This window comes from Pseudomassariella vexata (genome assembly GCF_002105095.1).
Source record: "Pseudomassariella vexata strain CBS 129021 chromosome Unknown BCR38scaffold_32, whole genome shotgun sequence".
NCBI classification, from domain to species: Eukaryota; Fungi; Ascomycota; class Sordariomycetes; order Amphisphaeriales; family Pseudomassariaceae; genus Pseudomassariella; species Pseudomassariella vexata.
The window spans coordinates 1-25,042 of NW_024467987.1; the positions used below are offsets into that span (position 1 = coordinate 1).

Consider the following 25,042-nt stretch of genomic DNA (forward strand, 5'->3'; position numbering starts at 1 on the left):
CTCGTCGAAGTTGGTGTACAAGACTTGGAGAAGACGAGAGTTAACAAATGTGAACAAATACTTCTGTGACCATTCTAATCCGAAGATGTTGAAATCAGCGGAGTAAGTCGTGTGTAAAGCGGGGCGTTTGACGTTGGTTCTCCACCAGGCATCGTTGGCCAGGTCGGGTCCCCAGTGCAGAGCGGAGGACATGATGTTGTTGCCGCCCTGTGCATAACTGTGGTTGTTGCCGCGCGATTCCATAATGTCGATTTCACCAGACGCGGGCCAAGGGCCGTACTTGTCCTCCTCGGGCATCATCCATATAGCAGGCCAAAGCCAGTCGCCCTTGGGGAGTTTGGCCGTCACCTCGACACGGCCGTACTTGATGCTCTTCTTTCCCTTCGTGACGATACGACCAGACCTGGTAGGAGGCACGATGGTGGAGTTGCCAGCAGTAGTGTTGGTGGCGGCAATACAGTCGGATGGCGATTTAGACGTGCAGGTGCCATCCTTCAGAAGGTTGATGATGGAGTCCTTGTCGATCAGGGCAGCATCCTGAAGGGTGGGCTTGATGTGCAAATGCCCATTCTCGACGTAGACGTTCTCATCACCAGCGGTGGTCATTTGAAACTCGCCGTTACTGGTTTATGATATTAGCATGAGCTAGGTTCAATGGTTTCAAGAGTGGATTCTTACCCAAAACCACCGAGTTGTACCTCCTTTGTCCAGAAGTCAGTGTTGAAGCCTCCAGAAAAATCGTCCTCCATCACCATGCAGTATTTGTGCGTCACAACACTTCGGAGACCATCCCAAACGAGGAATCCTGAAATGCCCAGACCAACAACTATGCCCAGGATGGGGAGAATGGTGACCCATTTCTCCTTGGGATCCGTCTTGTCCATCCATGGCTTCTCCACCTCGCCCTTCTTCACCCGTCGGGAGTGGAAGTATCTCTGCCCACGTTCCTCATGTCCCCTTCCCAATGCGCTCGAGCTGCCAAAACTGGAAGCTGGTCTGGAAGCTGGTCTGGAAGCAGATGGTGAAGCAAAAGGGTTGACTGCGCCATTTCTTTGGGATATATGCGTATCCACCCGGTCATCGCCGAAAGGATTCCTATCTGTGTTGGGAGTGCCGGGGCGTAGAGGAGTATGGTTTGCTGTTGAGGCCATTGAGGGGCCACCAGCAAGCTGGCGGCCGCTGTAGTACTGCTGGAAGTCGTTTTGATCCATCGCAATGATGAGGCCGGTTGACTACCAAGCCGGGGTGAGTCCGTCAAGTGCCAGATATTATGAATTAAACTGACGAAGAGGAAAGTATATGACGAACGAATGGATTATTAGCAATCAGATGGTAGAGCCAGATGAGCGAGCGTCTGAATATCTGCACCTCGTCACGCTCGTGAAAGAGAGATAGTCGGTTGGTCTGATGAAAGCAACAGACAAAAGAAGGGTGCACATGAGATGATGAAGAAAAACTCAAGAGTCTCAGCGGAGGGGCGGCAGATAGCTGATAGGAAGCATACCTTACCCTGAATCTGACCTGCATGTACTTCGTACTGTACAAAGTACATTGGCTATTCCATCAATGCATGTGGCTGCAAGCACCTCCAACCATTGACAGGGGGGTTTCCTTCAAGGTCCAAATGGCGCCCAGACGTGGCGATCTAGATTCGCAACATTGAAGGTGGCACTTCATGACATCAAGGCTGATGCTTAAGCTGTGGGACCATCGGATTTCAGCACGAAGAACTCTGCTGGCAGCCAATAGACGGCTGCCGTTCCAATGTGACAAACTGAAAGTGGTATTTTGGGCGCTCCTGACGAGCGACACGAAATTTTCCAGATTCGCTGTCATTCCAGCCACGGCTAATTTAGATAACGAGGAAACTTCAGCCTTCGGGAAGAATGACAGGAAGTATTGATCTCGTCACCAATTCGTGGTGCTCACTGGTCGAGATTCTGATAACGATGATTGGTAAACTGAGTGGTAAGGTGGTCGTTCGTCAGTCGCACATCTCTATTGTCGGGAAAACTTGGTCTGAGATCCGACGAAAGCCCATGTTGTAGCGCTGACCGCCGCAGGGGAGGCGCGACCCCGCGTCGTACCAGCGTCACGGTTTCCAGGCGAGAAGCGCTGCCAGAACAGACACTATTTGAAGCCATACAAACTAGCAAAGCCAATTAGCCTGGGCCGTCTGCCCGACGGCGTGACGGTGAAACACAAAACGATGTTTTCATCTCGTCCATCAGTGCAAATATGTTGCCAGGCGGAGATGAGGGCTCTTGGTCTTCAGCACCGCTCCACCATTCATTGTGGCGTCTTCGAAGGTCAGAGATGCATATTCTCGGAAGTGCTCAAAAGTCGAATCTGGACGTTCTGCTCTGCTACGACAGTCGATCAAATGCAGTGTTACTCCAAGAACCATATTGAATGACAAAACAAGCAAGCTGCGGCCCAACCTGGCAATGTCAACGTGACGTTGTTAGAGGTAACCTTGCCATGTGCACGGCAGCAAATGAAGCTCTCTTGGGACGGGCAGCAACAGTGGCGGTGATTTCACTGTTGTCGCGAAGTACAGCAGGCGGCCCGGCATCGTGGGACAGAAAGCGGTCCTGCCCGGTTCGACACTTGCCTCTCCACCTGTTGCTTGAAGCTCACGGTCATATCTGCATCCTAAGGCAGTGGAATGTCATCAATACGATTCACAGGGCTCTATCATGAGCTTTCATCCTCGTTTACTCCCGAAATATTCGACGTCAGCACTTAAATGATACCGAAGCATCTCTGATTCGCAGCCAAAAAGCAGCAAGAGGTACTTGGATACTTCTCAGTCTTGGCTTGCAACGGTCCCATGTTCCTGCATGAAACCCTTGCAAGACCGAATTAGAACGACGGAAGTATCGATACCAGCCAAGGTTGATTGGCTTCACGACGCTAGCTCAACACTGCCCCTCGCGGTTAGATCTGGGATATTAGCTCGCGATGATCTTGTGTCATGGGAAAGCGGCTCACTGGCCCTGATTTTCCACATTGCTTCAAATGATGTGGGGATAGCTCCGAGGAGAACTGAGCGCCAGCTTGTTGCCGGCCAGCGCTAATGGGATGCTAGCTGGGCCTTGAATAGCATCACCGAAGTTAGAAACGCCTTCATGACGGGCTCGTCAGTCCCAAAGCCATGGAAAAGGGGCACCGCTACCGCTACCGCTACCGCTGACGATACGAGCGAATTGGATTCTATCATCAGGTTGGTTGGGATCGGAAGCCCGAGCCTGCAAACGCGCTTGATCTCTTTCGGGCGCCTCTCCTACTGAGTCTATCGCCACTTTTTTAGAAGGAGTCCAGACGAACGCCGACGAGCTCCCCGCCGTGTCTTGGCCTGCAATCAACACTTCCGAGTATGCTTCGGAGCGGATGAAAGCTCGATACGGACATCAGCTGCTGGCTGACAGCAGCAGCATCGAGTTAACAAAGAAGTATTGCATGCAACTGCAGTCATATTTGAGGTCTCGGCCGATCTATGGAGATGAAATTGCACGGTTTCCAACCAATGATCTGTCGGGTGGAACCAGCTCCGTCTTACGGTCTAGTCTGGTCTTCACAAGCTCTTGCCTCACAGGATCAGCTCCATGACAATGTTGTGGGCGCTGTAGTAGGTAGACCGTGACTTGCATGTTCTGCTATCTGTTGCCGAACCTCGTATTGATTGCTCACCCGGACACGGGACACGGGACCATGTCTACTTCCAAGCGTAGACGGCGGCATGGACTCCCTCAATGTCGTGATTCGATGTCATCACGACGACAACGTTCCCTGTCAGCTACTCATACTTATGCTTAACATGGCGCGATTCTCTTGCATACTGGCCTGTCTGCTTGTGCACCGGCAAGCAGGTTTTTCTGTCCATGGCGAATTTAAGGACCTTGATATCAAAGACCTCGATGATCCATGTCTATCCATAAGCCATGACAAATGGACAAACATGACGGTGCGCAATGGGACTGTCTTCTCTGCAGATATTTCGTCATTCGATTTACACGTTGACCTTCCGCTCTGACGGGTCTCATATTGCACAACAAAGATCGTTGGTGATGTGTGCGAGCCCCGCGAAGCGACGGGTGCACAGGTAGATTCTGATGCGGGGCAAGAGACTGGTTTCAGCGCCGAACCTCTCGATATCAAGTTGCTCGTGCGTTCATAAAACGAGCGTAATTGGTCTTACTTGGGATATATGACCAAGTCAGGGCGCTGACAAGCTCTCGTAGAGTTGACACACATTTGAAGGAATGCATGTAGTTTGATAGCACTATAGATCTAATATCCGAACTACTTGATAAGCTTTCAATGTTGAAATTAAGCTAATGAAAATTACTGAAAGAATCCTGTACAGCGCCTTCACGTGTCTCAAAACCTCGTGATTTAGAACTACCCCATCGTGTACTAAGGTCGTCATCCCCGACCCCACCAGCAACATATATCAACGTTTCACGACCTGAACTCGCATCGTGTGACAATATAATCTGGCAATTCTCATCAGTGTCTTCCTAGCCAAGAACCTTATCTAGCCTATATTGGTTTGCATATCGCCACCGAACGACAGAATCAAGTCCTTCCAAATGCATGGTCAGCTATTTTTACGTACACTTTGCATGCGTGTTACCACGTCACTACTGCATATGCGCAAGTGGGTTAAACCGTTCCAGAAGCACGGGATGGCCAATCTTCCCAGTTTCTACACCCTGCATAGTTCGCAGCAGCACAGCATTGTATGCACAAGGGCCATACCCCTACCCTTGATTGTGCACACCTCAGGGAATGATGTATTAGCGTATACATACCCTAAAGCTTGCCCACTGATGATGAAATCAACGTGGTACGTGTTCTATCTATATAATCTCTATTGGGATGGTTTTAATATCTCGTATTAAATATCATTTGAATGTTGGAATGGAGTAGAGCGTCGTGAGTAAGAACTACTGGATAAATAAGCAGAAGAAAGTGATGTACCATACGACAGAAATTAACATGCGTCGATATCGCTGATCATTTAGTGGACTAGTGATCCTGGTATCGAACTAACTGAATCTCTGAGATGTACTGCAAAACGATTCGATACGGTGGATCATCGCATTCGTTATCCAGGGTATCACTTGATAAAGACCCGTCTCACCACGACAGGCAAGACAATTTGTTGAGAGGAGCTGGCTGACATGTGGCACAACAGGGTGTGTCCAAGGAACTGCTGCATTGGCCTCAGTCGTAGCTGATTGTGAATGACCCAGGTTTGGAATGCTACAATTCCATGATCGCCGCTCGGCTTGTCGGTATTGTATTTGCAGAACGGCACACCGATATTACCACAATCTCACAATAAGATCCCTGGATTAATGCAAGAAAATTGACATGTCTTTGGATGATATTTTGCCTGACACTCAACGTTGCAACCATTGATAGGCTGCAAGCATGCTGGCCACCACTGCCATTATCGCATGCCGCCAGCAGGTCAAGCAAGCCGAAGTTGACGAGTGGCTCAAGCATGTTCGTCTCTCAGTGGAAAAACAACCACCCGCGCCATTGTGCAACATATATCCAGCATCTACCCTGAATGAACCACAAGTAATATCCTCAAAATTGCGATGATGTTGGTACAGGATATACGCAGGCAAGCGGCTAGCGATCCCGACACAAGAAGATAGCGGTAGAACTGCAAAGTTCATCGACGTATGAAAACGGCGCCGTAACGTGCATCCAACGCACCATTAGCAAAAACTCCGAGACACAACTTCTAAAGCTGGTGTTATGGCCGCCACCCAAGACACACAACACGTTGGAAGCAGTACTACATTAAATTCTGGCTATGTACAGGCCTATTGGTTGGGCTTTTTCTCATATCTTCGCGTAGGGTGGGTGGCGATGTCAAGGATCGAATCGGATTCCGTACGGAACCGACCAATGTCGTTCGGTGGATTCAACGGACGGCGTAGCATTCGGCCTCGGCGAAATCGTGAGATCTTCTTGGTGTGAATAAACCGCATTTGATAGCTATATTTTTGAATGGAAGAAGAAACTTTGGGCAGTCTATGATACCTCCTCTGTTCTTGAGGTCGCATTGCGACGGAAAGTTCAAGGACGCAATGCGATGACGGCCACTAATGTGAGGCATGCCAGCTCCACTTCGCATCTATCGTGATCGCCATATCCTCGTTAAAATTTTGCGTTGACTATTTTCCTGCGCTTCATAGGTTAAGCAATTGAAAAGACAAATCATTTGATTCTTCCTCGAGGTGGTGGTGGTGTGTTTTGAGGTGAGGTCAAAAGTAAGTTTGGGGTTTGAGTGCGAAGATTGACAAACTTCAGTGGAGTCTGACCCCTGAAGATTCGAGACTCAGGGTCCCCAGTTCCAGTGTCTGAAAGCATTGCTCTCCCGCACTCTGCAGTAACTATTACCTCCAGACGTCTTGAGTTTGATAATAGTCGTATCAAATAGTTTCATTTTAATCAATGGTTAACCAAGCGCACTAGCAGAGTGTTTCGGTATTTTATCATCATCTCCTTAAGAGTCTAAGATTTCCGGTACACTGAGACTTGGGACACGTCGATCTCAGCACGACCTGCCTAAAACTCATCGCAGAACTCCAGAATTCCATTCTTCACGATTTACCGTTGAAGCCACAGGCTTAACTAGTACAGGCTGAGACGAGGGCTTTCTTTGTGCTCTGAAACGGCCGATGGGATACTTCCCTCGATGAAATGGTCTCGTGCTCTGTTGCACCGAACGTTCTTGTGCGCTTTGTAGATATCAACGCCCCTGATGCTGCAGAAACCTAGTCATCCGATCTTCGAGTAGTATTCGATACAGATTTCCTGTGTTTTCAAAATGTTTGGTTCCTACTTGATTATCGCGTGGGAATCCTTACTTTGAGATCCTGGGTGTTGTAAAAGGCCGCGTACGCTATTTCAGGCGGCATCCGAGAGTATTTTGCTTGGTTAAATATTGTCAGAGTCTTAAGAAATCTACTTCAGCTCTTTGAATGACTAGTTGTACATGGGACTATTAGGTGAGGCGGTCCTCAGGTTTCCCAGCAACTCTGCTGGGACTCTTGTCTATGCTGGCAATATGGTGATCAAACTGCCCTATGGCAGTGCAAGCCCGCGTCTAAGACGATCTGAGAAGTGTACTGGCCGGACAGGATAACTTCAAAGCTTATAAACGTCTGATAAGGTATGGTTTCTCGCATTCCTGCCCTGTCATATGTATATCCCAGGATTGACGAGCTACGAGAAATACCCGGCGATGCTCTTGCAACTACCAAACTACCGAGGAATCCCTGTGAGTTTAAAGCAGAAAAAGATGTCCTGTTTATTCTCAGGCTCTGATATATTCCTATGTAGTGGCACCCAACGATGCGGCAATCAAGAACATCTCCAGCATCGCTCTGGATGGGATTTGGGACGTCAATAAGCCCGAGGTTGTTACCCCTATCCGGCTCTACCACATGATCCGAAGACCACTTTTAACCAACAATATGGCCATCGGAGCCCAAATTCGCCTCGAAATTTCTGGCCGACCCAAAATGGACCAATTCCACTAATAGGAAAGTGGACCTCATCAATAAGCAGTCCAAAAACGCCGTCACAACTCTAAGAAAAAGAAAAAAAAGCCGATATAACCTTTTCTAGCAAGCTGATCCAGTCATTGACAACGTCTCATTCCTTCCGGATAGCTAAACAACACTTTGGAAGCATTCCAGGAACTTTCATTCCTCGGGGCCTTCTATGCCGGCAATGTGTACGAAGAGATCATCACGAAGCCAAACTGGACCATTTCGGTGCCGAATGTGCCGGCTTTCCAAGCTTTCAATAACAAACTTTCAAAATAGACGCCGCGAATCTAGCGCAGTTCACGAAGTACCACGTCATACCGGTCCAAGTGCTTCCCTCAACCGCATTGCTCAACGGCATGGACTTCACGAATTTGGGTCAGGGTCTTCAAACAAATCGCAGCTCCATTTCATACGCGCTGGGAACAATCTCTACGTCAGTTCGGCCTGAATCCTCAACCCAGGTATCCTGCTCGCTAGAGAAATCTTGCATATTGTCGACAATGTACTGAATCCGAATGTGACCGTGCTGTTCCGGATCCTGAGCTCGAGACGCAAGTGCCTGTGTTTCCACATGCCACTGACATGGCGACGGTGACGCAGACCGGGACCGAGTTACTGTTCACCACGGAACTACCTTGCACGTCTGATTGCCCTGTGACGACCGGCGATGCCGGGGCTGAGGGCAGGGCTACGACCAGGAGTTCGAGGATGAGACCAGTTCCAGCAAGACTGGAGGACTCATAGGACCGATTTGTACCCGGTTGAGTGTTGGTTTGGGGGTGGTGGGCGTGGGTGTGGGTGCTGTTGGTATGATCCTTGATGTGTAGACTTTTCATAATGGAGACCACACATTGGAAGCAGCACTCAGTATGAACGAACCACGGCTCGTTGTTGAAGTACCATGGACCTCAGCACCTAAATAACATGCCATCAGTCGCCAATGCAAGCCACGCTCCTGTTCTTGATGTTCATATTTCGAAGCTATCTATTAAATTGGAGAAAGCCAATAGCGTGGTACGCGACGAGTTATGTGGCCAAAAAAGCAAATTCGCCTCATAGTGATAGGTACATATCACTCTATTACTATATAATATATAGTCACAGCTCTGAAACCACGTTCCGCTACAGCTAGGTGGGATTAAAGGTGATATGATCCTGCAGAAGAACAACACCAGAATCTATACATCGACACATTCAGACCTACTATGCGCTCCGTCACGAGATCACGGAATACCCAAGCATCCCCTATTCCCCATATCTCTTTCTACTTCCGCGCCGCCTTTTTCAGCCTCTCCTCCATCTGCTCCCGGGGACTCCTCAATTCCACCTTCGGAAACCTCACATCCTTGTCCCAAGGCAAGAAATCACTCCCCTCCACCAACCACCTCAATACCTCCTTCTCAAGTCTCCCAATAAGCTCCTTATGCTCCGGCTCCGCTGCTAAATTATGCATCTCATGCACATCAGCCACACGATCATACAGCTCGGCGGGTTCATAAAGTCGGTACACGTAGGTCCACCTCTGGTCCCTCATAGATATCGCCTTCCCCACGAGCTCAGTATCCTCGTGCTGCAGCGCCGCCTTGATGTCGTACGGGTACGGCGACTGTTCCAGGAGCGGTTCTTCAGAGGTCAGGAAGCCGCCTTCGGAGAAGGCATATTTCTTATGTTCTTTTGCGTCGCCGCATAGAAGGGGAACCCATGACTTGCCGTTGTGCGAGAAGTGTTCGCCGATGCCCGAAAGCTCGAACATGGTGGGGATGAGGTCCACCATCTCGGTCATTGCGTTGACGGTTTGGTTCTCTGGCAAGCCCGCACCGCCGATGAGAATGGGTTCGTGGACAAGCGTCTCCGAGAGACCGGAAGGCCATTTCTCGATGAGGCCATGGTCGCCCAGGTACTCACCGTGGTCGGTGAAGAACAGGGTGACGGTATCCTTCCATAAACCTAGTTCGTCGACCTTCTTGATGACGCGACCAAACTGCTCATCGAGCCGCGAGATCATGCCGTAGTACGTGGCCTTGATCTCGCGCCATATCTCGTCGCTTGCTTGACCTGTCCCGTACCGCTCGCGGATCGTCTGCATATACCGCGGCTCATACCCCGTTTTGCTCTCAGGCTTGCTCAACACGGCCCCCATCTTCTCGCGCTCGTACATGGAGAACCATGGCTCCTCGACCTGGAACGGGCAGTGTGGAAAAAGCAGCGGCATGAACAAGACCCAGGGTTTGTCATCGGGTGGACACTCCAGCCATTTCAGCGCAGATCTTATGACGGCCTCGTCGTAATCGAGCGCCTGATTCGGGGTTCCGGAGCCCCCTGTAGAAAAGCCGTCCCCAGATACCGTCCTTGAGCACCGGAGGCATGTTGCCGCCCGCAAACTTGGGCATGAAATCGGGCGTCTCGAGGAACCCGTATTCAGTGACGCTGAGTTCCGTCACGGTAGGCGCAAAGGTGTCACCCCTGGGCGCTAGACAGGCGACATGGTACCCGTCCTCTTTCAGGCTGCGGAACAGGTTGGGCTCCCAGGGTTTGATGAGGTTCTGGAGGCTGCGGTGACCGCTGACGTGTGGGTACGTGCCTGTGAACATGCTGCAGCGCGACTGCGAGCACACTGACGCCTGCAAGAAGCAGTTAGTGAAGAGCGTGGATCGGCGCCGGAAGGCGTCGATGTTGGGCGTTTGGATGTTCGAGTTGCTGCTGCTGCCATCAGGGCTGGTGGTGCATCCTAGCGAATCGTAGCGGAGTTGATCCGGCATGAAGATTATGTAGTTTGGTTTGTTGCCTCCATTTTTAGATTTGATCTGAAGCGGCATTGGCTTTGGTGGCAAGGTGTGATTAGAGGCCATCTTGAGCTGATGTTTTTTCACAGCCGACGGACCCAGAGCTTGCTATCGCGTCGATGGATGTGCACACAACGTTTTGAGCGAAGTCGCTTTTTGTACCTTCAGGTGAAGCTGAAGCCCGCTTGACTGCGAGTAACAGTCTCTTATACTCAGAGCAGAATATCGTCTGGACAAAGCCTCCGGGCTTCGCGTTGACGTGATCGTCTCTCGGGACGGATCTCGTACGGCATTGGGCGGAACTCGGGGTCACGTCATTACCTCTAGCTGATGTGAACCCCTGGAACCGCGCAATCATTGAATTTGAAGGCTAGCGCCTTATCCCATCAACCACTTAAGACGGAGTGCTTTGTGACGAGCGGGGTCCCTTCTTGGATATACCACCGAGGGATGAATGTCGACATATAAGTCAAGACTTGACTTGCTGGCCTCGGCACTTTATGGACAACATCGTTCATGAGAAACCTATCCTGGAATGTAATCCGCAATCAGACAACATGTTCGAAAAAGCAAGATACTTTAACCGCACCCTAGCCCTGGCGGCAGGCTTGATTGCCGTGTCGACATTTAACTATGGCTTCGACAATCAGGCCTTCTCGACGACGCAGGCCATGGACTCTTTTACAAGGCAATTTGGTGTCGTGGACGAGTCAACGGGGAAGTACGCTTTGGAACCAGCTTGGCTCTCGTTATTTAACAGTCTGAATTATATCGGGTTCGCCGCCGGTAGGTACATCCAGCATTACCATCGCCCCGGCTCCATCCCCAACTAACGCAGTTTGTGTCCAGGCGTCATCATTGGGAGTATGGTGTCCTCTCGCTGGGGGCGCCGATGGTGTATGTTTGTCATGAGCTGCTATGCGCTGGTGACGGCTACGATTGCGGTCACGTCTAACACGAAAGAGCAAATCATGACTGCCCGTATCCTCAACTATATCTACGTCGGCATGGAGTTGGCTGTCGTACCGATTTTCCAGTCTGAATAGGTGAGAAACTCGTCAATAATTCGGTTAAAGACCAAAGAGACAGTCTCACTGAAAACGAATCCTTCCAGTCCCTGCGCCAGCCCGTGGACTCCTAGTCGGCACCTATCAGTTTTCCTTGGTCTTCGGTGGCTTGTCATTAACTCCATCTGCTACGGAACGAGCAAGCTGCCCGATAACCGAGCGTGGCGAATCCCGCTTGGCATGTTCTATCTCGTACCCAGCATCGTACTGTCCCTCATCTTCTTCATCCCCGAGTCGCCACGCTGGCTTCTGTATAAGAACCGTGTCGATGAAGCCAGGGTCATGCTACAACGTCTTCGAGAAGGTGCTTTCTCCGACGATGAGATCGAGAACGAGTTTCGCGAACTGCAATTTGCACTCAATCAGGAAAATGAACAGGGTCGATTTATCGAAATATTCCAGAGACGTAATTTGAAGCGGACTTTCATCGTCGTCCTAGTGAACTTTTTCCAGCAAGCCACTGGCCAGGCCTTCGCGTCGCAGTACGGTGCCGTCTATGTCCGGTCGTTGGGCACGTTTAATCCAGTACTTTTCAGTCTGATGAACGCGGGTATTATCGTCGTCATCACCATAGCCATACTATTCCAGGCAGACCGATTTGGAAGAAGGCCCCTGCTGATGGTGTCGTCTATTGCCTTGACAGGAGTTCTGATGACTATGGGAGGGTTGGGCATTGAGCAGCCCGTCTCGGAAGCCAGGAAAAAGGGTATCGTCGCGATGGTATCGCTGCTTGTTATTAGTTTCTCGATTGGTTGGGCGCCAATGACCTTTGTGGTCGCGACCGAGGTACCTGCTCTGCGACTGCGTGACCACAGCTCCCGATTAGGATTTGGAATGAATGTGTTGTTCAAGTGGGTAAAGCCCTATCCCCGCCGCCTGGGGGAAACTTACTAATTATGTTACAGCTTCCTAGTCAACTTCTCAATTCAATATCTCATTTATGCGCCATATGCCGCTTGGGGCAGTAAGGTCGGATTCCTCTTCGGCAGCTTGGCCGCGCTGGCCTTGGTGTTTACCTTCTTTTGCGTCCCCGAGTGCAAAGGCAAGACACTCGGACAAATCGATTTACTGTTCAGCAGTGGGGTGAAGCTGAGAGATTTTGGAAATATTGACGCAGAAAGCATGATGGATGCTGAGACGAACCACCTCGGAGGTGGCGGAAAGGGCGCGATTGTGACTACCAAAGCTAACCACGTTGAGGAGGGTGTGCAACATGATGGGTAATTTGCGAATAACGAGAGGTTCCAATTTTATGAAATGATCATATGGATGACATCTTCATTTCCTTTCCAGTTCCTTCTCAGCGCGAAGCCAATGTCAAAAGCTTGATTACCTTGGGCGACAATGACGGCCATAGTCTGTGATTGGAAGACAGGCGATATATTGATTATTCGAAGCTGAGAAAGACCATTAATACAAGGGGAACGTCCCCAAATCTGGAACACGATCAACTTGGAAAAGATAGACCAAACCCTCCAAGCTGTGGGTCATGATAGTCGTTCAGCTGCATGTCAAATGGATCCCACTGAATGAACCCCTCGTGCCCCCCGAAAACCGGTGACATGCCTTCAGCTCCCATAGCATTTGGAATCTGAGAAAGGGAGCCGAGTTGAGGCGCAGCTCCGGGCAGTGACGCTATTTCTCGCCCAACTCTCTTTACGCTGGCAGACAGCGCTGGCTCTCCCAATATTCTCAGGGCAATGTCGTCATCTGGTTTCGCCGCGTCTGTCTGCTCCCATATTTTTGGAATCAAAGAATGTTTCGATGTAAGATGGTACCTGTGATCTTGATCCTCACTCTCACTACCAGTACTTGACCCGCTGTGGCCCAAAGTCTGTACCAGGTGCTCGGTATCCACAAAGCAGCGCGCACCGCGCGGAAAATGGGTTTGAAGAAAGGAGACTACCTGTAAAGCTTTTTCAAGCTTGGTTTTCAGAGATCCCAGAGAGTGTGATCCTTGACGAGGCAAGAGGTGATGTAAATGATGGACGATCTGCGCAACTTGATAGATACTGATGCTGAGGAAGAAGTCCTCAATCGGCTGGCAAAACTCGACATCTGCAATCTCCGACCACAGCTCGCAGAGTTGAATGGCTTTCGATAGACAGGCCTTCTGGCAAAATTCGACGAAATCCGGAGGGGTGGCTTCGATGTCAGCTTTGTTAACGGATTCCCGGATTCCAGGAATGAGAAAGCGGTAGAGGTCGCAGTGACACTGCAGCCAGTGGGTATGCAGAAGAACGTAAGCACCCGAGTCACTAGATTGTGCCATAAGTAGAAGTCTCTCAGAGTTGAGCCTCAGATCTTCTGGAAGTGTTTCTTCAAAATGCTGTAACTCGGTTTGAAGTGTTTCCAGCTGATTCTTACTCGCTACAGGGCTGAGACCCTCCCTTCTGACGTGTTTGGTATAGCTTTCTAACGCGTTAGCTTACACTATTCGACCAAAGAGAAAGTGCTCGGCTAGCCATACCTCAAAATCCGATCCCGGGTAGCAGCCAGCCTCGTGTGGTATGCCAGAAGATCCATGTGGCTCCGATCTGTCTGTGTGGGATGTAGCGTATCATCCAGGTATTCAGCCCGAGACGAAATGCCTCTTTGAAAACTGCGATCATCGCATGGTAGACGGATACGCAGTCGGTTCACGGGACAAACGGCGAGATCTTCTATGCCGCCAGAGAACATGCGATCAAGCAAATACACGGCCCATATTAGGCGCCTGCGCGATTCCTGGACCACAGGATCTGAGTCTTCATGTTCCTCATTCAGTCCCAATGTGAAAGCAAGTCTTGCTGCCAAAGAAAGAAGATTCCAAGCTTCCGCTATTTCATCTTCAAAGAAGTGGAACTGAATTATGAGGACCAGAATCTGTAATTGGTCCATTGATTGCTTCTTTACATCCATCAGAACAGAGGTTTGTACTCGTTGCATCCAGGCCCGCGCTGTGGCTTTTCCCCTTGGTATCATATTCCGGGTGCGTAGAGCCAGGAGACGCATTCCTGAGGCGCACAAGGCCGTTTGCAGAAGGGTGTTCAGTCTTCCTCTGCTCCAGTCTGCCAGAACGGTTGGTCGGTGGAGAAAAATGCATGTTGAGGGATTCGTCATGGCGAAATAGGCCTCTATATACTGTCGCATGGTGACCTTGTCCAATGCTATAGCACTACTTGGAGGTGGGGCGCTGGAAAATGTAAATCCCAAATGCTGCAGTGGTTCTGCTGGCTGTTGGTTCTGCGTATTGCTGTCCTCGGAACGAACACATTGGATGCCCCTGCATCTGCACCTTGCGCAAGGCTCATCGCCCGAGCATTTGGCCTTAACCTTACGACATGGCAAGCATGCACTTTGCACTCTTTTCCGTTTGGTCCCGGCCTGAGTCAACAACGACGGATGCGACAACGTACTGGAGTCCGGTTCAGGGTTCTCCGAAGGGCCTCCAAATGAGCAGTGGAAGCTGAGACGGGAGCAGGCACCGCAGCAAACCTTGACGCGGTCGCATTTAACATGCCTCGCCCGACACTGTTTACAGGCTTCTTGGCGTGGTGTTGATCCAGCGGGCGGCAGTCGTACATCACCGACAGCTTGCAAAGGGCCCTCGCCGAGCCGGGTGTCGTCCGCGGTAGTTGGCATACTCATATGGTGGGCCTGAACGACAAGCGGAAGGTTGACATCGAATGTAAGAAGAGTGTGGAGCGTTCGGGGCGGATCTCGTAAATGCTAACCTGGGGTATCGCGGATTGAAGCAAATCACGCCATTGGCCCACTAATTGGTGTGACATCTGGGGAAGAACGCCTGGCTTACTTTCAGATGCCAGCTAATTGCATGACTTGATGGGAATTATGTCATTGTTAAAGACGTCTCTCAACCTATGCCCACGCAGATTGGTCGTACCCTTCCATGAACTTGACGAACTCGGGTCCGCCGGCCGCCCAACCCCGAACCCCATCCAGGAGAACCAGGCTTTCCATGGTGGTGTCGCCTTGATTCTCGATATGATCAGTCAGCCAGCCAGCTGCGCGCGTTCCGCGACCTCGCGAAGAGCCTGACGCAGACAGAGCAAAGTAAGCGGTGTTGGTGACAAACCAGGTTGGTCGTTCACGAGAATTGATGGTGACGGTGCTTACCGCAGTAAAATACGACCTTGCGAGCACCAGCAGCCTTAAAGAGGCCGTATAAGGTTGGCAGGGCCGGGTACAAGCTCTGCGCGGGTAAGTTGATTGACCCTCGAATCGTGCCGCCCTATGTTACGTGAGTGGGCAACGTGCGATTCGATCCCGGGGTTGATTCTACCTCGTGATCAGCTTTTCGGAGGTCAACGAGCACAATGCCCCTGCCCACCGCGTCTGGATCCTCCTTCAGGATGGCCAGAAGCTCCTCTCGGCTCATGCCTTTGGGCTGTTTGCATTTAGGAGCTAGGTATGCGGCGAACCACGGCTGCGTGTCCGTTGTTGCTGAAACATTCGGCAAACTCATCTTTGTTCAGCTCAGGAAACCGCGGCAGCCAGCTGTAAACTGGTAACATTGGGAACATGGAAGTAACAGATGTAGAGGGGTGCATTTCGCACGGCTTCAATTTTCAGCTGAGACTGTGCCGCTAGGCCGCTCAATTTGCGATGACGATCCACTTGGCGGGACATGTGTCAAGACCCTATCATGATTGGCTAGAAAAGAGAGTCTAGTTTCCCCCGGTGACGGTGAGGACTGGACGGAAAGGACTGGACGGACAACTGAACTACAACCCGTCAGAGTTGTAAAATGATAAAAGACGACAGCCTATATTTCTTTCCTTCTTTCTGCTGATCGTAGTATGAAGAAACCCGACATTCTCTTCCAATGGCGGTAGCGGAACATGCTGCAGGTGAACCCAAATCGACCGCTGCAGCGACGCCATCTCCTGGGAAGCATGGCACCACGGCGAAGCCATCGCCAGGCACACTCGAAAGCCAGAAAAGCCCCAGCAATGACCACGACGCGAATGATAAGATGTCGGCCTTCAGGACACTAGGTTGGCTGGATCGATTCCTTGCTGTGTGGATATTTCTCGCCATGGTCGTAGGGGTGCTCTTGGGTAATTTTGTTCCGGAGACTGCATCAGCTCTTGACAAGGGCAGGTTTGTTGGAGTTTCGGTCCCAATAGGTTGGTTACTGGTCGTACTTTCTTCCCTGATGACAGATGACAGAAGACTAATGGTTCTCACCAGCCGTGGGCCTACTCGTCATGATGTATCCAATTCTCTGCAAGGTTCGCTATGAAGCTTTGCATGAGATCATGTCGCATCGTGGAATGTGGAAACAGATCCTCTTCAGCGTAATCATGAATTGGATCGTGGCCCCTTTTTTCATGGTAAGTGCACTTCCATTCTGAACCCTTGTGGTCGAAGAATGGTCGCAGTGAAACTGACTGAACAGTTTGGTCTGGCGTGGGCATTCCTGCCAGACAAAAGCGAGTTGCGTGCGGGGCTCATCCTTGTGGGCTTGGGACGATGTATCGCGATGGTGCGTTCTCCAGGGCTGCCCCTTCCGAAGATAGATTGGCCGAGAAATTGATGTGCATCCCAGGTTCTCATCTGGACGGGCCTCGCTGGCGGCCATGGAGAGTATTGCGCAATCCTCGTGGCCATCAATTCAATCCTTCAGATGTTCCTCTTTGCCCCATTGGCCGTTCTTTTTATTCGCGTCTTCGGTCACAGCTCCGATTCACTGGACATCTCATACTCGGTTGTTGCCACCAGCGTTGCCGTATTCCTCGGCATTCCCCTGGGTGCGGCCACCGTGACGCGCTTCGCCTTGCGTGGTCTCAAGGGTGCGGAGTGGTATGAAAGGGTATTCATCCGGTTTGCAGCACCGTGGTCATTGATCGGCCTGCTGTACACGATTCTGGTCCTCTTCGCATCGCAGGGCCACCGAGTCGTGCATCAAATCGTCTCGGTGGTCCGTGTGGCTGCACCACTAATGGTTTACTTCATTGTCATCTTCTTTCTAACGTTGTGGGTCACCCATAGACTCGGTTTCGGATATGCTCTAGCCGCCACGCAAAGCTTTACCGCTGCGAGCAACAACTTTGAGCTAGCTATTGCGGTTGCTGTTGCGACGTTTGGGGCCAACAGCGATCAGGCTCTGGCAGCAACTGTAGGACCACTCATCGAGGTGCCTGTGCTGCTTGGTTTGGTGTATGTTGCAAAGCTTGTCGGAAGACGATTCAGTTGGAAGTAACATTTGTAGCTATGGACTTCATATCAATGCCTGAGGCCGTCTTAGCAACGACGCATACCATGAAGTTTGCCGTGTCATTGCCGAATTGCATCAAGGGGTCTCGTCCATGAGCTGAAACAGTCGGGTGTTCTTGACTGAGCAGACGGTCGCGCTGCCGCATCCCAACAATGCACGAGCTTCTGTCACATTGTCATTCCCACGGAGATTGGCAATGATTATTGCAGCCTCGTCGCAAGAAGTCACTTGTCCTCTCAACTCACCACTCTCGTTACAGCAGGTCACTTGTCCTCTCAACTCGCCGCTCTCGTCGCAACAATTCACTTGTCCACTCGACTCGCCACTCTCGTCGCAACAAGTCGCTTGCCCTCTCAACTCGTCGCTCTCATCGTTACACACGGGTGGGCTCCTGCCATCAGTCATGACACAAGAATATCCAGGGGGTCCATCATCTTGTGACTTCTTGACACACGACATGGAACATCGCCGTGGTTCTGTCTCACGTATCAGCGGCAGAGGAATTCGACTTGGCCCAGCTTCTGCTGCACCTGAAGCTTCGACCGCCAGCACTAGACTCGATCGACACCCAGATAAAGACGATTCATTGTCCATCATGCTAATCAAATTCCCCGAAGTATCGTCCATGCGTGGCTCATTGCAGTTCGGAGCTTCCGTGGGATCAACAGTTCCAGGTGCGGCCAGGAAAGCGTCGATCTCGTCCTGCTTCACACCATGGAGGGCAAGCAAGGCGAGAAGTTTTCCATTCTTGATATGGACAGCACGCGCAGCACGCTGCATCTCAAGAGTCGCCTGGACACCCAGACGTTCATACTCGCTCACACGCTTTTCCAAATCGGCGACGTACTGCTTTCGGCGTTCGCGAGATCGCTGCTGGCTCAGCCGGTTCTCATCGCGCGATTCTGGGATCCTGACCTGTATGCGCAGCACTTGTCAGTCATCCTGATAAACGCACGAGCATTTCGTCGGGGATGGCTAACTTTTCGAGGCATTTGGGGACGGTAGAACGGATATCTTTGGTTTTGACATCGACGGAGGTTGTTGCCGTTCCCGAATCTAAAGTTTGTGAGATGTTCGGTGCTTGAGGGCCCGTGCATCGGCTGGCGGGGATCCCAAGACTACTCCGCACTTGGCATCGAACCATTCAGCGCAATATATGGAGTAAGGAGGAAAGTTACATTTATTAAGTGCTGGGTGAACATGAACAGGCGAAGAATGTGGTAGGTTGCCCCACTCTTAATCTGCTGAAGTTGTGCATGAACCAGATCCGCGTAATCGACATATCAATGAAGGAAGAGGAGAAGGGCCAAGTAACTTGTACAGATATGATGCTACTACTAATTCAAGTCTTTTTGCTATGCCGACTTGGCACGCGTCTTTTGTACATAGATTCATTTTCTCATGTTATGATGTCTTCCAAGGTAGCTATTCTCCACGCTGAAGACATATATTCTCCTTCCGAGCGAAATATGAAGTCCTGTGTTTGTCAGACGATTACCTGTAGATGCTTACAAGTTCGAAGTTGGAGATTACCACGGTCTTGGATGGCTCATTTGGATTGGCGGTAAAATTAAGACTGAGGTTGATTTTAAATAAACTGTTAAAGCTGGCATACCGTGACTGTGTCCCTCGGGAAGATAATGTGTTGACCCAATTTGGCTGGTTACCGAAGATCGTGATTAAAAGTGGGACGCACACATAATGCTCTGCACAACGCTCATTCTCACTATAATATTACGAGCAGCTAGAACAGACTTAGTCTGCCCTCCAATCAAAAGGTGCCATTTCGGAGTTGTGACCAAATCGGGTAAGTCAAGCTAGATACTAACTCGAGTCTCACTATATTAAAGTGCTGGTTACTTAGATAGGCCGAATTTATCCCAGGGCTAAATGATGCCCCGAATGAAAGGAGGAAAGCTCCTTACATTACATGCACGTATACAAAGGGCCGGTTTTATAATGATTCGAGTTACGCGAGCAATACTTTGCGAAGCAAATCATCCCTGCGGGTCCCATAGTCGCAGCCCTAGACCGCCAGTGTAACGTTTTCAATAAGATCCCACAACCGCCCTAGCCTCGTCTATAAACAATGTGCAACGTACCCCGCAGTCATTTATCTTCACGTTCGCGGATACCTGCCTCCAAACGCTACCGCCGGTACCAAGATGACAGTCAGAGCCCATGTAGTCAGTCACTTTCTCGAATGCTGGAGCCACGATCTGATTGACTAGCCTCCCAAGTTATTCCAGTCTATTGCCTCGCGGGTATGGAATAGAAGGGACCGGCCTTCCCAGGAACGGGTAAATCTCGTCCCATTCAAAGTGTCCCTCGAGGCTGAACATAGCGAGTTTCTCCTGCACTGCAGTGTGTAATTCGGCTACAACATAGTCGGAAAACCACTTGTCGAATTCAGCCTTGTCGTACGGTTTACTCACCCCAAAGTACTTTGCGTTGAGCGCCTCTTCGAGGGTGTTCATATCCTGCATGCCTTCATCCCTATCTGGAAGTCCAGTCTCAGCATCGCATATATTGTTGAGGCAGCCAGCCGGGTTCCGTGAGTCGTATCTTCGCGATAGAGGTACGGCGGAATATAGTGGGGCCCTTTAGCCGTGAGAAGACGAAGATGCACCGCGTTATCGCCAGCAGATAAAGGTTTGTTGAGACGCCTGGGAGCAATATAGCATGTATTGGTCATCGTAATGATACGACAAGGTCCTTGTAAGTGCACTATGGAAAGACTATCTAACAGGCAGTGGGCCCAGGTGTAGCATCGGGACCTCAGCCGGAGTGCCTGAGTCAGTCAATAGGAATTGTATGTTAAGATGAGTTAGGCTCTGACTCTGCTGGATTTTAACCTTGAAGGCATCGATCTCGTGGATGGGAACACCGTAGGGTACCTTTCTGTGATAAACAGCATCGTGATAGGCGAGATTGTCCAAAGGAGTCAGAAGTGACAGGATACAGGTTAACGCTCTTGGGGACACGATGCTCTCAACATTTGTGAGTGATTTGAATTTCGCTTGGCGAGCAAGGCCGTATAAACCCGAGTTTGCGTCTCCTGGTTTTACACGACGCAGGACAACCAAGGGTCGGAATAATCTCGCCATGCCAATCTGGTGAGCTAGGATTGGCGTGGATTCTCACCAATACCCTCACCATTCTCGGGACTTTGGTTGCCAATGCTAACCTCACCGGAGACTCTGGTTGGGCAATCTGGTTGGCTTATGGTTGCCAAGGCTCAAATATCTATTTTTACCGTGCTTGGGGTCCCTGACAGCCCTGTAGGACCCCCTGTAAGACTTGTTCGCTTGCAAATCTCTGTAAAATATCTGGTACTTTGAAACTTGGCTGTTACCTTGATATTCTTCTGACGCTTAAGTCGCTGCCCTTAGGCTATGGAGGGTCTGGTTGCCCCTAAAATGCCGACTCTGGTGGCATCGCCATCTCGCCAGGCCTCGGTGTAGGCCACTCCGGTATTCCCGGAGGCTCAAGGACACCTTTCTCAGTGTTTCCGTGGCTTCACTCTCTCGGAAGGCGGTAAGGCCGTCTCATTGTGGGCTTGGGCCTATGGCCATGATATCCAGGATATGAATGTGGGCGGTTATTTTCATCTGCTGGTAGAATGGTAACTTCAAAGTGGCCAAGCCTTGACGCCGTTATCATAGGCGTGTGCCAGACACTACGAAGTTGGTAAAGAGCCGGCTCAATAAGCTAGCTAAATACTGTGCTTGGGGCTATAACGGCTGAGAGAGCTATAGAAAATACCTCGCTGGATGAACCGGACGAGGCTATAGAGGAAGCTATATCCAACTCCGCCGGCATGTTCCCGGGGGACCGCGCTGGCGAGGTTGGCGATAGCTTCATTTCTTGGCAGTAAATCCGACCAAAAATTCACCAACCTCACCTAACCTCACTTAACCTCACCAGGATCTCTGATTGGTCAATATGGTAGTCGCATTAGCCCACGAAGGTTGGCTGGGAACATGCGAGATGCCAGGTTCGCAAGATCAGGCTTCACATCCACATAATTATTCAGCAATGAGGACCTTTAAAGAGCCTGTGTCAGCTATTCTTGTCTCCGATCCATTGGGGTCCGCTAGAAGGCAAATATGCAGTACAAAGGGAGTTTCTGAGACCAATGACCTCAAGTTCGGCAAATGTGAAAAGTCCGAGAGCGGTGCTTCTACACCATCTTTGTACTCTCGTCAAAAATCAGAACTCGAGGTTACGTATGCATATTTTTCGCCTGGATTTGTTGCTGGTCGAACCTGCGAGATATTGTAGTGCCAATCGTTTGGTCAAGATGAAGGAAGAGTACCAAAAAGTATCGCCAACGCTTTGAAGGACCTTGCAGGTACACGCTAAGGCGCAGAGAGACTTCTTATCTTGGTTGTGCCTACGACCTACCAGATAAACTCCTTGGCAGTGGTTTCAACGCCATGATAATGCCAGGCTTAGTTATCGTCTGAGCTAGGGTTTGTATGCACGTATCTTCGGGTTCCAGTTACTATGTTGACAACGGTCCAGTCTTTGTGACGGGGGAGAAAAACAAAAGCTATCAGTTATCAAAACTTTCGCAAATAAAGATGATTCGACGCCGAATGAGGTGGTTGATGTCATTCTGGGAGCCCTTACCCCGCATCTAGAGTCGGTTGTTCCTGTTCGTGGTCTCATGTACTGCACAGTATGATTACGGTCCGAACAGTTTCTTTCGACCATGCCCTTGTCAGTCACTCCTAAGATAATCCCCGAAACATATGCGAGCGTAACCTCATTTAACTAGTAGAAATGGTTGTAATGAGCTCACTCTTTCGAGTTTCTCCAAGTACTGGCGCGATAATCTCAACTTCGCACTACAGATAATCCTCAACTCCACCTTGAATCCAGGGGTGGGCGCAAAAGATAACTAGCAAGTAAGATTCATTCTGACATAAGTTGAAGGGTGTTCACCGATCTGAGGAGAGCTGTAAAGAGATCCTCCCACGATACGCTGTAACATGGTGCGGAAAAGCGGCATTGTAGACCTCGAGTGGTTGGAGGGGAGGAAAGCCCGTATTCCTTATCCTGGCAGTGACTGGTAAGGCATACTACATGGAAAACAAAATGGCACATAATATTTCAGAGGGCCATGTTGTAATGCAAGTCCATGCATTTAGAAACCAAAGTCTTGATCTCCTCTGGGAAGTACAAGAGTTGAAACCTGACCCTACCAACCCGAAGTAGCCAGAAGCAATGTCATGTGAGTTATGTAGGAGAGTACCGTCAGACCTCTCGAAGACTACTCGAGTACAACAGACCCCGCGCCTTTGGAAGTCGTACTATAGGCTCCGTAACACCCAACCGGCATCGCCCTGTGATGACCTCGAGGCACTCGTAACTACACCAGAGTTTCGATTATCGGGTGGCCCTTCACTGTTTTCTATCACGCGAAAACATCGACCTTCGGACTGCGTTGATATAATGTCGGGACACTCGATTGCCGAACTTGGGGAAACCATCTCCCAGCTTAGCAGGAAAGCCACCGAGGAGCTGGAAAAAAGCGGACGAACCATCCCTACCGTCGACAGCGAAGACTCCAGCGGCATCTCAAGCATTAACGCAGAGTCAGCAAGGGAGCTCGGGGTGCTATTCCAAGAACCTAGACAGACTCTTGGATTCATGGGCTTTGCGGTAACTCACTCACTAATAGCTCCGCAATTGAATTTCTGGTCTGACTTGGCTCTCTAGGTACACGACGCTTCTAGCCTGGGCGTCGTTGTCGAGTTTGGCATCCCCAACCTAGTGCCTCTAGGTGGCTCTGCGACATACTCTGAACTCTCAGAGCGGTCGGGACTTGATGAGGACAGACTGAGTGAGTGTCTCGGTTCACAGTAGTAGAACTGCCTGATGACAGTTACATAGCACGTATCCTCCGATACGCCATGATTAACTTCACATTCCGCGAGGAACCGGCCGTCCATGTCCGCCACACAGCGCTATCAGCCCATCTCGCACGAGCGCCCGCCTCCTGCGATTTTCTCCGAGTGCTAGCCATCGTGTCCAACCCGGGCAATGTCTGCTTACCCTCCGCTCTGCGCCGTTATCCAAGCACGCAGTCCCTCACCCAGACAGCCCACAATATGGCTCGAGGCACAGATGACACTTTCTACGCATGGCTTGAAGTGAACCCGGACCTGCGGGATAATTTCGACAGAGGAATGGAAGGCATCAGCCGGGGAGGTCAGCGGTTGCAAGACACCGACATACGAGCTTACCCATGGCATGCCCTCCCAGAAGGTTCCAAAGTCGTCGACGTAGGGGGCTCCAAAGGCCACTTTGTGAGAGACCTTGCCGAACTTCACTCCTCCTTCTCGTTTGTCGTTCAGGACCTCCCAAGGGTCATCGAAGTCTTACTTGAGGAGAATAAGCAATCCCCTACCGCTAATGTGACCTACCAATCTCACAACTTCTTCGATGAGCAGTCGGTATCCGGAGCCGAAGTATACTTTCTGCGACATGTCCTCCACAACCATCCTGATCAGGAGTGTGTTGATATCCTCAAGGCTTTGCTGCCTGCCCTCAAATCCGGAGCTAGGATCCTGGCCAGCGAGTACATCATGCCTGCCCAGGAGGAATTGAGTGAAGGGCTCAACACGAAAGCTATGAGGTAATGCCGCTTTATACCTGGTTTGATGCTGGAGTTGAGTACTGATCTTGTTACGCAGGCAAATGGACTTGATGGCTATGGCCCTTGTCAATTCTAAGGAAAGGACCAAGGTCGAGTATTCGGCCTTGTTTGCACGAGCTAGCCCAAAGCTGGTGCTGGAATACATCTATCAAGTGCCTGATGATCCGAGAAGTTGCATTTTCGAGGCGATATACGATGATCAATGCGGGTGATGCTAAATTGCATGGACATTTATGCCCTCGGGCTATAATTTCATGATCTATGGCCCTATAGACTCGTACTACACATCGGATTCCACGTTCCTGCAGTTTTGGCTTCTTTTCTTTCACATGAAACGTATGTCTACTATCCGGTAAGTAGAATACTCTGTGGATCGCGTGATTTAGTACAGAAGAACGAGAAAGCAGAAATACGAACTGTTCGAACATAGCATCCTCTTCCCGGTTCAAGCTTCATTCCTCTTGTCCCTGAGCTTAAGTATGTCTAACATATTGCATACCTCACATTACTTTGTTCCTGGATGGCTAAATTCATGCGGTGCCGTTTCAAATTGTTCAATAAACACGCTCGTTAACCTTAAAATAACGTTGTAAGATGGGAATTCCAATTTCCTCTCCGCCGTAGATCCACGCAATGAATCGCGGAACTGAAGATCACGCTGGATTGGTGTCAAGGTTTGTTTCGCAACATCCTACCCCAGCAGTTCGTTTGATCACCAA

General features: G+C 50.4%; 10 protein-coding genes across 10 annotated transcripts; 5 read left to right on the top strand and 5 right to left on the bottom strand.

Moving 5' to 3' along the window:
* On the bottom strand, positions 1 to 1,211 carry BCR38DRAFT_297738 (concanavalin A-like lectin/glucanase domain-containing protein; the record flags this gene model as incomplete). The annotated part of the gene is made up of 2 exons (XM_040854516.1): positions 1 to 622; positions 679 to 1,211. Coding segments are annotated over 2 exons (1,155 nt in total), but the record flags the coding sequence as incomplete, so codon positions are not given.
* A 496-nt stretch (positions 1,212 to 1,707) lies between these two features.
* On the top strand, positions 1,708 to 2,681 carry BCR38DRAFT_146615 (uncharacterized protein). Its single transcript, XM_040853675.1, has 2 exons — positions 1,708 to 1,983; positions 2,064 to 2,681. The coding sequence occupies exons 1-2, from the start codon at positions 1,887 to 1,889 to the stop codon at positions 2,414 to 2,416; spliced, it is 450 nt and encodes a 149-aa protein (XP_040709277.1). The 5' UTR covers positions 1,708 to 1,886; the 3' UTR covers positions 2,417 to 2,681.
* Positions 2,682 to 7,203: 4,522 nt separating this feature from the next.
* Positions 7,204 to 7,571, top strand: BCR38DRAFT_415194 (uncharacterized protein; the record flags this gene model as incomplete). The annotated part of the gene is made up of 2 exons (XM_040859008.1): positions 7,204 to 7,309; positions 7,372 to 7,571. 2 exons carry the CDS (start codon positions 7,204 to 7,206, stop codon positions 7,569 to 7,571), a joined length of 306 nt encoding a protein of 101 aa, XP_040709278.1.
* Positions 7,572 to 8,847: 1,276 nt separating this feature from the next.
* Positions 8,848 to 10,432, bottom strand: BCR38DRAFT_462185 (sulfatase; the record flags this gene model as incomplete). The annotated part of the gene is made up of 2 exons (XM_040862610.1): positions 8,848 to 9,879; positions 9,941 to 10,432. The coding sequence occupies 2 exons, from the start codon at positions 10,430 to 10,432 to the stop codon at positions 8,848 to 8,850; spliced, it is 1,524 nt and encodes a 507-aa protein (XP_040709279.1).
* Positions 10,433 to 10,923: 491 nt separating this feature from the next.
* On the top strand, positions 10,924 to 12,657 carry BCR38DRAFT_491391 (general substrate transporter; the record flags this gene model as incomplete). Its single annotated transcript, XM_040864654.1, has 4 exons — positions 10,924 to 11,152; positions 11,216 to 11,402; positions 11,481 to 12,284; positions 12,339 to 12,657. The coding sequence occupies 4 exons, from the start codon at positions 10,924 to 10,926 to the stop codon at positions 12,655 to 12,657; spliced, it is 1,539 nt and encodes a 512-aa protein (XP_040709280.1).
* A 61-nt stretch (positions 12,658 to 12,718) lies between these two features.
* On the bottom strand, positions 12,719 to 15,178 carry BCR38DRAFT_146862 (fungal-specific transcription factor domain-containing protein). The gene is made up of 2 exons (XM_040853676.1): positions 13,904 to 15,178; positions 12,719 to 13,844 (listed from the first exon to the last, which is right to left on the bottom strand). Exons 1-2 carry the CDS (start codon positions 15,061 to 15,063, stop codon positions 12,881 to 12,883), a joined length of 2,124 nt encoding a protein of 707 aa, XP_040709281.1. The 5' UTR covers positions 15,064 to 15,178; the 3' UTR covers positions 12,719 to 12,880.
* A 116-nt stretch (positions 15,179 to 15,294) lies between these two features.
* BCR38DRAFT_357623 (Rhodanese-like domain-containing protein) lies at positions 15,295 to 15,901 on the bottom strand (the record flags this gene model as incomplete). Its single annotated transcript, XM_040857122.1, has 3 exons — positions 15,295 to 15,470; positions 15,553 to 15,667; positions 15,719 to 15,901. 3 exons carry the CDS (start codon positions 15,899 to 15,901, stop codon positions 15,295 to 15,297), a joined length of 474 nt encoding a protein of 157 aa, XP_040709282.1.
* A 510-nt stretch (positions 15,902 to 16,411) lies between these two features.
* On the top strand, positions 16,412 to 17,641 carry BCR38DRAFT_357600 (sodium bile acid symporter family-domain-containing protein; the record flags this gene model as incomplete). Its single annotated transcript, XM_040857120.1, has 4 exons — positions 16,412 to 16,565; positions 16,630 to 16,772; positions 16,838 to 16,924; positions 16,988 to 17,641. 4 exons carry the CDS (start codon positions 16,412 to 16,414, stop codon positions 17,639 to 17,641), a joined length of 1,038 nt encoding a protein of 345 aa, XP_040709283.1.
* Positions 17,642 to 17,731: 90 nt separating this feature from the next.
* On the bottom strand, positions 17,732 to 20,142 carry BCR38DRAFT_491394 (uncharacterized protein; the record flags this gene model as incomplete). The annotated part of the gene is made up of 2 exons (XM_040864655.1): positions 17,732 to 18,571; positions 19,939 to 20,142. 2 exons carry the CDS (start codon positions 20,140 to 20,142, stop codon positions 17,732 to 17,734), a joined length of 1,044 nt encoding a protein of 347 aa, XP_040709284.1.
* Positions 20,143 to 23,264: 3,122 nt separating this feature from the next.
* BCR38DRAFT_509054 (S-adenosyl-L-methionine-dependent methyltransferase) lies at positions 23,265 to 24,587 on the top strand. The gene is made up of 4 exons (XM_040864985.1): positions 23,265 to 23,326; positions 23,384 to 23,507; positions 23,558 to 24,274; positions 24,342 to 24,587. The coding sequence occupies exons 1-4, from the start codon at positions 23,315 to 23,317 to the stop codon at positions 24,533 to 24,535; spliced, it is 1,047 nt and encodes a 348-aa protein (XP_040709285.1). The 5' UTR covers positions 23,265 to 23,314; the 3' UTR covers positions 24,536 to 24,587.
* Positions 24,588 to 25,042: the final 455 nt, after the last annotated feature.

Excerpts from the sequence above, each read along its gene's own strand:
- BCR38DRAFT_146615 (XM_040853675.1), top strand. The coding sequence starts at position 1,887 with ATGACAGGAAGTATTGATCTCGTCACCAATTCGTGGTGCTCACTGGTC. Across the intron at positions 1,984-2,063 it reads GAGTGGTAAGGTGGTCGTTC|GGGAGGCGCGACCCCGCGTC; the intron begins GTCAGTCGCACA and ends TGACCGCCGCAG.
- BCR38DRAFT_146862 (XM_040853676.1), bottom strand. The coding sequence starts at position 15,063 with ATGAGTATGCCAACTACCGCGGACGACACCCGGCTCGGCGAGGGCCCT. Across the intron at positions 13,845-13,903 it reads ACCCGGGATCGGATTTTGAG|CTATACCAAACACGTCAGAA; the intron begins GTATGGCTAGCC and ends CGCGTTAGAAAG.
- BCR38DRAFT_509054 (XM_040864985.1), top strand. Across the intron at positions 23,508-23,557 it reads ACTTGATGAGGACAGACTGA|CACGTATCCTCCGATACGCC; the intron begins GTGAGTGTCTCG and ends ACAGTTACATAG. Across the intron at positions 24,275-24,341 it reads GCCTGCCCAGGAGGAATTGA|TACTGATCTTGTTACGCAGG; the intron begins GTGAAGGGCTCA and ends GCTGGAGTTGAG.